General features: G+C 45.7%; 1 protein-coding gene across 1 annotated transcript in view; it reads left to right on the top strand.

Annotated features, from left to right (window-relative positions):
• CHN2 (chimerin 2) overlaps window positions 1-8,913 on the top strand; it is a 242,163-nt gene extending 233,250 nt beyond the window's left edge. Inside the window, exons 10-13 of the mRNA XM_090287070.1 lie at window positions 364-441; window positions 2,672-2,809; window positions 4,414-4,519; window positions 7,132-8,913. Coding sequence (XP_090143196.1) covers window positions 364-441; window positions 2,672-2,809; window positions 4,414-4,519; window positions 7,132-7,303 — 494 coding nt within the window. The 3' untranslated portion in view covers window positions 7,304-8,913. The remainder of the gene's footprint in view (window positions 1-363; window positions 442-2,671; window positions 2,810-4,413; window positions 4,520-7,131) is intronic.
• Window positions 8,914-12,588: the final 3,675 nt, after the last annotated feature.

Below are 12,588 nucleotides of genomic sequence, written 5' to 3'. Positions count from 1 at the left end.
CATGGATTAAGATGATGCTGGAGAGAGAGCAGGGAGCTTTCTAAAGCAGTGACATCATGTGGGGAAGTCTGATGAACAGCAAGCAGGAGGCTGATGAGGATTGTAACCGTGGGTTAGCTCTGCCAAGCCAAGCAGGAGGAAGACCAGGGCACTGAGGTCTCCACTGCTGTACAAGCAAATGGAGACAGACGTGCGTGAAAACAGAAGGACAAGTCCAAGTTCTGATGGAACAGGATATAATATATAAGAGCACTGACGGCATTGGCTCATTTCCTGAGAACGCGCAGTGTAGATATGAAATTAGTGTTGATTTCCGATGTTTCAGGCAAATGAAGTTGAAGCCCTTCTGTCTCTTTTTAACAGGATTAAAGTCGGAAGGTCTTTACAGAGTCTCCGGGTTCACTGAACACATCGAAGATGTCAAAATGGCCTTTGACAGAGGTAGGCTAGCACTTTCTTGAAGGCCAGATAACTTACCCTTAGTGCCCTCACTTTTGGGACCACATTTATTCATCCTGGCCCTGTGGCTCCTGAGAGACGTTCTTCAGGTCACCAAGGGATCACGGTTTACAAACCTTCCAGTTCTCTGCCTCTCTGGGAAGTTTTTTTGTTTGTTTGTTTGTTTGTTTGTTTGTTCGTTTGTTTGTTCGTTTTTTTAAGTGTGGACAAGTGACCACACAAAGAAATGAGTTTAAAATACCGTTTGAATGAACGGGCAGCCAGCATTTGGTGCCGTTAAGATTCTTCAGTTGGATCCTGGTCGGGTGGCTTAGCTGGTTGGAGCTTTGTGCCATTCATCAAAGGTTTGCAGGTTCAAGCCCCAGTTGGAGCGCATATAGGAGGCAACCAATTGATGTTTCTCTCTCTCTCTCTCTCTCTCTCCCCTACTTTCTCTTCTTTCTCTCCCCCTTTCTCTTCCCTCTCTCTAAAATCAATAACCATATCCTCAGGTGAGGATTTTTTTATTATTAAAAAAAAAAGATTCTTGAGTTGGTTTCCAAGCATCTATGGTCAGTCCACATGACACCGGGATACCCTCAGTATGCCCCATCTCAGGATCCCATTGACTCTCCTCCTCCCAAAACTCTAACCGAGAGAGCCTAAGGAATGGGGATGGGGGACCCCATGCAGTGAAGTCGCGGCAGCCAGTAGAAAGAAGTTCAGGAGGTAACTCCTTTAGTTTTTTATGACTGTGCCATATGCTTTCTAAGCCATATTATCTCTTGGGAACTCATTAAAAATACAAATGGCCAAGACCCACTCCAAGGACTCATTCAGAAAACTGGACGAACCTAAAATTCTGTATTTCTAATGAGTAATCCAATTCATACTGATGCATCCATTTGAGGGATGGAACCCCCTAGATAGAACCTCTACCTTCTAGAATAGTAGACAAGATCTCTGATGATCTGGCTGCCTTCTCTGTTCAAACTCATGGCCGCTTCCTCCCCGCTGAGTCCTTTATGGCCCAGCAACACTGAAATACACCTTACTGATCTTCATGAGCATGCACTCAGTCCATGTAGCCCTGTCCATCTAGATGTGTTCACTTCTCTGCCTGGCAAACACTCCTGTTAATCAGGTGTCAGCTCATCTTTCCTTTTGCACAAATCCTCCCAATCACCCCAAGTTGACCCAAGAGTTTCATTTCTTTTTCTATGCTCCTCCCCCAATGTTTCCACATGTCTCCTGCATAGCAATCTTCCAATTTCCTTCTCGTTGTTGAGTTGTGTGCCTGATTCCCAATCTGATTGGAGCGATTTAAAGGGAGTATCCCTTTTCTTCTTTGACTCGCTGGGGCTTAACAGTGCCTGGCACATGGTAGATCCTCAAATGAAGACAGACACACACGAAAAGTGAGACAGACAAATCCGAGTTCTGACTGTTAAGTATGTAAATGGGATCATAGGGCGTATCGGCTACACTCTTGCTGTTTTCTGTACATCAGATTTTTTTATTCTCAGAACCAAATTTGATGAGGCATTTTTTCCTCTTTCAATTTATAAAAGAAAGTGCTAATAGTCCCTACACGATATAAATCAAAACAATAGTATAGTATGTGCCAAATGACAAAATGAAAAGTCAAAAAGGTCTTGAGAATGATTGTAAAAATGGTAAGAAATGTAATATTACCTGTACACGAGGGAAGGTCAAGGTTTCCTAAATTAAAATCCAAGGGATGGGGGAGGAAGTATCAAGCTAAAGAAAACTTCAGTAAGCCTGAAAGAGACATAGGACCTGAAGATATTCAACACTTATTTTGTGTATATCATCTTCAAACCCAAGTCCAAAGAATACTGGTGGAACTATTTAACAGCTTCTTGATTTTTTAATTATAAATTTGGTTTTTACTATATTCTATTATGAATCTGGACACATTCCAGGATATGAATTTTGTACTAAATTTCTATTTAGCAAATTACCAAGGCCTGGCACCTGGAGAACTAATTTAAGTCTATTTTACTACCCTTTTGGCTACAATTCCCCTCAGACCCAACATTGCTCTGTCCAAATTTTTTCTTGTGATTTCCTGCATCTCTGGGATATTAGAAGCAATCAGCTGAGCCTTGGAAGGGAACACTCACTGTCGGATTTTTCCTGCTTTCTGGGCATGCTTACACTTGGTAAAATGAGGTCCTACTTAGGGATTGGGCCATTGGTTGTCTTTCAGATGGTGAAAAAGCAGACATATCTGCCAACAGCTACTCAGACATCAACATCATCACTGGAGCACTCAAACTCTATTTCAGAGACCTGCCCATTCCCGTCATCACCTACGACACCTACTCCAAGTTCATAGAGGCAGCCAGTAAGTCTCAAGCACTAATTTTTTATCAGCGTTACATTTTTAGGTACGATGCTTTTAAATTCAAGCAAATCAAAACGCAGACCTGTTGAAATTATTGCGTGAGCGGCTCGCTTTGCCGCGTATGTGTGTAAAGGGTGCAGTTAACAGCAAAGCAGGCCTCATGCCCCAGCTGGGCTGGACCAGCGGCAGGACCGCTCTGCTGAGCGGGGGCCGGAGGCCAGGTGGTTCTGTCTCTCTCGGTCGTTCCGTCTGTGCTGAGAACCAGCACAGGCAGGCCTTCCCTGTTTATATATGTTGAAAGAAAGAATGTTTCTGGAGTAAAGAATCTATATATTAGGTGTTTTTCAATGAGCACTGCCATCCGCTAGGTACAATCCTGTTGCTAATCGTACCCTGAGTTTGGCCCATTGACACCGTTCAAAAGTAATAATTGGCCAAGAATATTCTGTGTCAAGTGCTCTGCTAGGAACTCTCTCCAATGTCTTCAGTTTTATCTTACCTTCTTGATGAAGCAAATATTAGAATCCCATTTCACAGAGGAGGAGAGCAAGGCTCATAGGTCTAGGAATGGAACATCAGCCCTGGTCGTCATCCGGCCCACGGATGCTCATTCTGTGCTTGGCAGCAGGCCCACTGTTGTCAAGGAAGGACCATCATGGTGAAGGGGCTGGGGGCCAGAGGGACTGCACTTTGCCTTGGAACACAGTGAGAAAAGGATTCACGTCGTGGGGTGCATGACATAGATGACTAGCCCACTTTGAGGGAGTTCTATAAAAATATATCATCTTGAAAGGTATGTGTTCCTACATATAGTAATGAGTCAGGGAAATGTGCAGGCAGGCTGGGATTTGTGCGCTCTACAGATGCACTTTACAGAAGAGATGTGGCCCCACCTCCAGGTAAGAGCGCTCCTTCTCTTCCTGGGTCCTGGTAGTTCTGAGTCAAGAAGGTTCTAGCAGCAGGGTACCCTTGGCCCCAGGTGAAATGATGAGCACGCTTTCTTCAGGTGGCTGCCAGAGACCTGAAAAGCAGAAGCATGCATGCCCCTCCCACTGTCCTTGTGCCTAGTATCTCCTTCCCCGCCTGGACTCTGCACCACAGTTAACCACACAACGCTGGGGTGAAAAGTGCCGTTCATGCAGGCTGACCGTGCCCTTGCCTTGGAAAGTTACTCAGTTCTGGAAGCCTGCCAGGAAAGACTTACTAGACAACCTCAAGGAAATGCTACCGAGTCAGATCTGGTTTAAATTAAAGCTTGTGATCGTGAGCTTTCTGGCAAATCCACCACTGAGAAGAAGCTGGGCAAAGCCCAGTGTGTGCCTGTCCTGCCCGGAAGCATCTGCAGGCTGCAGACTCCTGGAGGCAAGGACCGTGCCAGCCTCCCACCACCCACCCCGCAGGCATGCAATGCGCACGTGGGTTCCCCGCCTCAGACCCTCTCTGGAGTGCGGCAGCACACAGATTCATTAGTTGAAGTGACGTTACCTGAAATGGTATGAACTCACTAGACTTCCCCTCCAGCTGTAGCCTAACTTCTTCTTGCCCCTCTACAAACTTGAATGTCATGGGGCTGCACTGATAGTCCTGATGTGTACTCTTCACAGAAATCTCCAACGCAGATGAGAGGCTGGAAGCAGTCCATGAAGTGCTGATGCTGCTGCCTCCTGCCCACTATGAGACCCTCCGGTACCTGATGATCCACCTCAAGAAGTAAGCTACACCTCCGTACATCCGCTCCTCCTCCTCCTTGGCAACCCTCTGTCCCCAGCATTAAATGCTTTAGGAAAAGTCCACAACCTTCCTCCCCAGCCTGCGGAACAGACAGACATGCCTTTAACGTGAACTGGGCTGCCTTCTCCAGGCCGGCCTCATTCCTAAGGGCTAGAACATTCCCTGGGTCAGGAGTGACCCCACGCATGCTGCATGTATTAGCACTATGACGTGGGGAACGCCAGGCCCTCGTGTTATACAGGAGATCGCTAAAGCTTAGGGAGCTTAAACAACAGATGTGAAGGGGTGAAGGGAACCGAGGCTGAAACACAGGCAGTCTGATCCGGAGCCTGTTTGCAGACACTGCCTCTGCACCTGCATCTTCCTCCCACACCCGTTCGGTCCTCTGTGTTCTCTTCTTCCACCGCTGCTCAGTCCCCAGCCTCAGACTCCCGAGACAACACTGCCTTCCTCCCGGGCAAGCCCATTCCACCCTGATCCCCTCTTTTTCTTGATGTGTTAGTGATCTGTCACCAAGGAACAAATTGCCCCAAAACTTCGTGGCTTCAAACAGCGAGCATTTATTATCTCGCAGTCTCCGCGACCAGAAATCCAGACGGGGCTCACCTGGGTGTCTCTAGTTCAAAGTCAATCATGAGGCTGCAGTCCAACTGACGGCCAGGCTGCAGTCTCATCTGGAGGATCAACTGGGAATAACAGCTACCTCTAAGCTCACTCACATGGTTGTTGCAAGATCTAGTTCCTGAGGCTGTTGGGCAGAAGGAGTGGGGGGAGGTCCCCTTTCTTGCTGACTGTTCTCTGGAGGCCACCCTCTCATCTGCCATGTGGGTCTCCCCACAGGCAATTCATAAGATGGCAGCTGGCTTCCCTCAGAGCAAGCAAGCACAGCACCCTGTTGCTTTTGCTATATTGTACTTATCAAAAGCAAGTCACTAGGTGAAACCCATAGGGAAAGAGTTCTATAAGGGTATGAATTCCAGGAGGCAGGGGTCCCTGGGGGCCATTTCAGAGGGTGTCTGGCAGCGAGGGCTACCCGGAATATCTGCATGAGAGCATGCTCAGGTGTTTACAGGCGACTAGAGGCTCTGGGTCTTGACCCATGGATCTCTTTCCTTTCCTCCACACATATAACAAGGGCAATGATCTGGTCTTTGAGATGTTGGGTGCATCAGGGCACTTCTGTGTGCTTTCTTCTGTCTTTGCAAGATAAAACGAACCCAGCACTGTCTCTGTGGACCAACTTCCAGATCCATTCAGTTAGATGAAGGGAAACACGTTGAGAATACTATATAAACACTAGTTTTTCCCCTGCCTTATAAAACATATGAATACTGTTGCTCAAATTCAAATTAGTTTAGCTCAGAAGATTTCTATTTTGATTCATTTATTGACTTTCATGATACAAGTAATTTTTAGATATGTAATAGACTGAAGGTCAGCCTGGTTTTTAATTAGCTATAGATTATTTCTTTCAGTGTCTCATAACTGTTACACTTTGGGAGGCAAAGCATCATTATCAGGAAAAAATACCTGTCCCAGCTGAAACGTAAATGCCAGTGATCTAGCGCTTTTATTTTGGAGGGTTTGCTAGCCCCATTGTTTGCCCGGGCATGGCACCTGACTGAATGGGGAGAGGTGAGCAATTTTAGTGAAGAATGTCCACGTTCCTACCTTCCTCTTCCCCATGCACCATGAAAATATACCAGCCGAACTGACCTTCCTAAAATAATGCTAAACGGCTCATCCTAATTAGCTCTGAGAGAAGGAACACCACGCAATGACCTGTGCAAAATCTAAACACGTTTGACCACATTTTTTCTTCTTGGAAGAACCTAATCCCTTTTAGATCTATGATAAACATCCTAAAACCTAAATTTCTTAAAGCAAGAATCTGGAATAGTGTCATCTGAGTCCACTAGAAGGTAGGTGGCCAGCTTTGGAGTCCAAATTTCATTCGTTAAGGCTTTGCCGTTCTTATCTGGATGTTGGAATGATGATTTTCAGTTTCAACAACAGTTACTGCTCCAGGTCCCATCCTGTGGGAACTAGAATAAGGTCCAACTGCTTTCCTGTTTGGCTGCGTTCCAACCACCGCCCCCACCCCCCCGTCCCATGATAATAGCCTGGCTATCCCTAAACTTCAGGCAGCCCCGACCCTGACAAGGAACCTCGCTCCTTTGGCCATTGCCCCGACCTCAGCTTCCTGAAGATGGAAGCAACAGGAGTGAAAAAGACTTCTATCCCAGCCTAGACTAAAATCTGCGGGTGCTGCGGGTCTGCTCCTTCACATCAGTATCCTCCTGTGACAGTTTCACGCACCTTTAGTGAAAAGGACTGATCTTCTAGTTTTAAAGATTGGGTCTACACCAGATTCACTTAGTAATTCACTTGCACTGGCTGAGACAATGTCCACAATCTAAAAAGAAAAAGCAGAAAATTATCTTTTTAAAAATACTTTTCTGTAATTATGATGCCCGACTTTCTTTTGCAATTTCCCACACCAGAGTTCTTGGGGGCATATGTACCTAATCAGCATATAAATTTGTTCCACAAGTTGATGTGAGGTCTCCGTGTATCTGTTTGCTTTGCAGGGTGACACAGAATGAAAAGGACAACTTCATGAATGCTGAAAACCTGGGGATCGTGTTTGGGCCCACCCTGATGAGACCCCCCGAGGACAGCATGCTCACCACCCTCCACGACATGCGGTACCAAAAGCTGATTGTGCAGATTTTAATAGAAAACGAAGATGTTTTGTTTTAACCCACCAGGGAAATGCGCTGAAGAGCCTCACAGGCATTCATAAGGCTAAAGGAATAAAAACTTTTCTTGCCCTTGATTTGTTTTCCAAACAAGTGACAGAATTTCCCGGATCGCAGTGGATGGCCACGTTGGCTCCTGTGTCTCATAGACACTTGCCACCTCCACATGAGAACAGGGGTGAGGGTAGGAAAAGCGCTCCCCTGGGGTCTTTGCCGTGCCTCGTACGTATGTCTGTTTTGCTGGAAGAGTGATTAATGAATCTTTCTTTAACTTATTAAAAAATGTAGACCTTTAAATTTCAGTCTTATCAGTAATAAAAGGGAACTTAATTCATAGAGGTACTTGATACAGTTATACATTTTCCACTTACAGAAAGAAGACAATTCTATATGTTAAATGTTAAATGAAACTTATATTGTAAAATGTATTTTTATTTTAGCTGCAAGAATGTTACTTTATTTTAGCAAATAGAACTCAATGCAGTGCATTGATTATTACCCTGTGTACCTTGTCTTGCCTTCTTGCTGTGATCCCTGGAAGAGTTTACCATGAATGCAGTATTATCTTGACATACCTCTGTCCTGATCAGTGCTTTTCAATGAAATTTCACCTGCCACCCGTGTACCTGCTTTTGATAGGTTTTGCTGTTAAGCACTGGCATTTTGCTGTTGTGTGGTATATGTTTATAGCAATTGTAGAACGATCTGAGACATCCCACATTTTCTTTCCATAAGCATTTTATAAAGTCCCAAAGTCTGTTTGGGATTGCTCATAGTCTTTCCCTATGACATATGTGTGTATATCCCAGAATATGCAGAATGTGGTCATTTTACATAAAATAATTTGGGAACACTGGTTGTATCTGCGTTGAATAACAAGTTAGCATTTTTTCTTTATTCTGTTAATGACAGGTTGTATTTTTGCCACATTTCTGTATACATAAAAAGTGAATCTACAGAATAATTGTTGATTTTTTCATTTTTTGTTTTATAAACAAGTCTATTTTTAAAAGTAAGAATGAATAAGTTTGGTTTTTATGGATATTTGTTCCTCTTTGATAAAAGCAGCTCTGTATGCATAATAATTTAATATGATTTTATTGCTACAGTTCTGATTGGTTATATTTATCTTAGCATGAACTTTTCACACCAAGATTTCTATATTTTGTACCATAGGTAAAATATTTAAAACATCAAAAACTGCAAATCTAGATTTCTTTTTCCTTCAGTCCCATGGCAATGTCTTTTCCTCTGACTGTCTGAGATGATTTATGTAAGGACTTACTAGTCTTGTTTCGGAGTGACCAGAAGAAAATTCCCATGTAATAAGGGGGCGGACCAGATCAGGGCAGCACAATTTTCCCGGAGAGTCTCCAGGGCTCTGCGGACGGACCCCATGGTCGCATGGGGGTCAGGGTGCTTCTGCTTGGTCCCCGCTCTCACGGGTCCTCCCTGCTGTACAGCTTTGTTTGTTGTAGCTTATGTACTTCTTGCTACTGTCAAAAATTATCGGGAAATGGTTTTATTTTGTGAAGTGAACAATACTTTGTAATTTATGATAGTGTACATGGAAAGAAAGGCATTAAATGTATTACATCCTTCTGGCTATCATTTTGGAGTATGCGCAAAAACTTGGTGTTGGGCAGTGGCGGGGGCGAGGGTCATGAGGATGATCTGGGAATGTTGCTCCCAGATGAATTTTGGCAATAAAGTGTCTATTTGCACCAAAACATGTTGCGAACACAAACATCCCACTGAGTCACCAGCTCACTGCCCCCCTCCCTCCGCCAGATTCCTCCTGGGAAGATGGCCCGCCCGTACTTCCAGTACGACCTGCTGTGTTTACGTCACTCACAGAGAGATTCTGAGCAAATCACTCTAGGCCGTTTGCAGGAGAACAGAACAAAAGTTTGAAAGCCAGGAAGACTCAAGTTCGAATCCCGGCCCTGCCTGTTACCCGCTGCATACATGTAACAGGAATGAATCTGCTCATCTGGAAAACCAGGGAAAATATTCTGATTGTGATGCCTTAGAGGACATGATGATCTAAAGTAATTGGTGATGGTTATTTCTTATTGTTATTTTAAGAATGATGACTTGGAGAAAGGATATAACATGGGGGGGGGGAGGAAAACGCATAACATGACAAGGATTTGTCTCAGGTTCAGTCTAAGTCCAGGTGATTACAGGGGCTATTATAACGGGGTTCTATCAGGTGTAATGAGGTTCACTTGACTTCTGTCTTGAACACGAGGATAACACTTGATCTGCTGGAGCTTGCTTTAGTCTCAAGCCTGCTCGCTGAAGCCTCTCTCCCCCACCCTCCAGCAGCCTGACATGGCTTCTCTTACCTGGCTTGAAATTCCTGCTGGTGGAGGAACACTAGTAGTTAGACCGGAAGGCAGTCAGCATTGTTTCCAGAAACCCACTGTCAAAGTGCCCGTGAGTGGGACATGGGAGCTGAAACAGGGGCCGGGTGGGTGGAGGAGAACCCCTTTCTTTCTCCTATTCACCTAAGTGGGCACCTGGTCTCCACAGCTTGGAGAGGGGCTGGCGCAGAAGGTCAAGGACAGGGCAGAGGGAGGCGTGTTGAGGAGAGCACCTGCCTCCCACTGCAAAGCCAAGTTAGCTTACAGAGTCCCAAGCCCTATCAATCCCCAGAGTTATACTTACTCAGCCTTAGGATTTTTAAAAACACAGTGTTTATTTTATCAGGCATTTATTAATGGGCTGGGCACTGTGAATACTTGGAATCAAGGAAGAGGCCTATCTCACTGAGAGAATTAAATAAATTTAGCTTGGCTGGAGAGAGAAAGCCAGATTTCAGAGCCTGACATAGGGAGAGGGGTGTTACTAATTTTTTTTTTAATAAACGTAATTCTGGAATATTTTTATACTAACAGAAAAGTTGCAAAGGTACCACAGAACACTCCTGTGCACTCCTTACCTCCTTCCCCTAATGTTAATACCTTATATAACCACAGCACATTTATTAAAACCGAGAAACCAACGCTGGTACACGACTATCAACTAAACTCCAGACTTCATCCAGGTTTCACGGGTTTTCTATGAATGTCCTCTCTCTGTTCCAGGAGGCAATCCCGGGTACCACATGCATGGCATTGAACATTGGTGGGTTTTCAGGGACAGGTGCCACAATCTAGATTTTTAAAGGGTAAGTCCCTTGACTGTGGATCCACTGCAGAAGATGTGGGCAGTGAGGGTTGGGGAGGGCTAGTAGAGTAGACGCAGAGAAGCAGTTAGATGTCCCCTGTTGTCCTATAGGACTGAGGTCATGCAGCCTGGGTTGGGTGGTAGCAAGGCAGAGGTCAATGGAACTGAGTTACACTTAGGACGTAGAGTTGAAAAGGTGTGACTATAGGTTGGCTTAAAGAATCACGGATGACTCTCAGGTTGCTTGACTTGACAACTGGCTAATCTCTACTGAAATGAACACAAAAAGAGAAGCTAGGGGTGCTTGGGGAGGGGTGGAAGGGGTTGGACATGAATTGGAAATACCTGTGAAATTTCCAAGCACAGATGTTTCATGAGCAATTGTATTAACATACCCAAGCTGGTGATAAAGACTTGGGGGTGACTAACTGAGGGTAACAACTGAAACCAAAGGATTGTACAAAGCAGAGAAATACAGGAGAGGCCTGACTCTCTGCCCGCCACAAGCACCATCATGCAGAAGAGGGGAAGACAGAGGAGAGGGCAAATGAGGCCCATTTAATGTAATTAATCACGGAGAGGCTCATGAGTGCTGATCAGAAAGACGCGCGGTCTTCAGGTGTGTTTCATGATGTCCTAGTCCATTGTTTTGTTCCACTTCTATTTCTTTTGCCATGTGCCAGGCGCCATGTTTGACCCTGTGCTTCAGAGGTCGGCTTAGATGCTTTGTAAATACAAACAAAGCATCATCATTTTTTTATTTTTTTCTGAGTTGAGTTGGAAAGATGCTATCACGCTCAGGGACCGCCTTCCCTGGAGGCTGTCTTACTTCGAATCCAGCACTTACCACAAACAGCTGCGATTAGGCGGACACATCTGTCTCCAGTGAAGTACAAAGTCCTTGAAATCAAGAACCGTAGATACCACGTGCCAGACAGACACACCCCTCCGCATCCTGCAAATCTCAGCTCAGAGTTTCCCTGGCTTCCCCAGGTAGAGAACATCATAAGTGCCAGCTGTAAAGATGAGAAAATTCAGAAAGTCCAGAAAGTCCTGAGGACTATAGTTGGGTGTAAGCAGGGCCTGCAGTGTAAGGAAGGAGAAGGCTTGTGACAGGGGGTAAGACACCTATGTGCCAAGCCCAAGCCAAACTCAGGAAGGTCTCTTTGGTGACATGTGAGGGATAGACCAGAGGACTCAAGAGCAGAGACATGGAAGCTAATCAGGATGCTGCGATCGCAATAACAACCTGAACTTGACTCTCAACAGGAGGGAGGAAGTCATGGGTAGGAGAGAGATTTAAGAGCATGTCAAAGCTTACTGATTTGACGCCAGGACTGAAAGGAAGGAACGGGTCACAGCGACACCAGCGTATCTGGCTTCTGCAACTAAACGAATATTTAGGAAATAAAAGAATATGGGAAGGGGTGCAGGGGCTGAGTGCTTTGACACTTGATGACTTTTCTTTGCAGTTAGAAAGCATCGTCCCTTATTGCTGCCTACCTAGCAAAGTAGGGAGTTAGGGGAATTCTAGCAGTTTTATTGTCCAGTGTGTTTTTGAAGCCAAGTCACACCTGTCTCGTGCTGCGATGTGGCGGAAGGCAGTGCGGTGGCCCCACAAGAGCCCTGGATTTAGAGCCACGAGACCTGGCTCAGTCACAGATCAAGGCTTTTAACCGTTCTGAGTCTTGGTTTCTCCCCTTTGACATGTGAAATAAATGCCTGCCTGCCTACCTGCCTGCCTGCCCGATCCATCAGCCTTACAAGGTAGGGAGGATGGGGGGGGTGGGGGATCACTGAGGCCAGATGGTGTGGGAGCCAGTGTGGAGATACCATCACATCTTCACAACCCTCGGTCACGCTTCAGTGTGCATGCTCACACCCCCGCCGCTCCCAGAGTACTCTCTGTGGGGCTCACCGACCTCCCAGCTGCTTTGGATCTCTCCTGACTTGGCTTCTCAGTTGCAGACAGTTGACCACTCCCTTCTCAAAATCCCTGTTTTTTGGTTGCTGTGACCCCACCCCCACCCCCACCCTCTGCCTAGGCTCCTCTGCCCATTCTCTCTGCAGCTGCCCAGGTCCCTGGCGCAGCCTCCAATGCTGCTCCTTGCC

This window comes from Furipterus horrens, unplaced genomic scaffold, assembly GCF_987537825.1.
Source record: "Furipterus horrens unplaced genomic scaffold, mFurHor1.1.pri manual_scaffold_9, whole genome shotgun sequence".
NCBI lineage: Eukaryota > Metazoa > Chordata > Mammalia > Chiroptera > Furipteridae > Furipterus > Furipterus horrens.
Note: the sequence above shows the minus strand (reverse complement) of the source record. Positions and strands in the feature narration are given on the sequence as shown.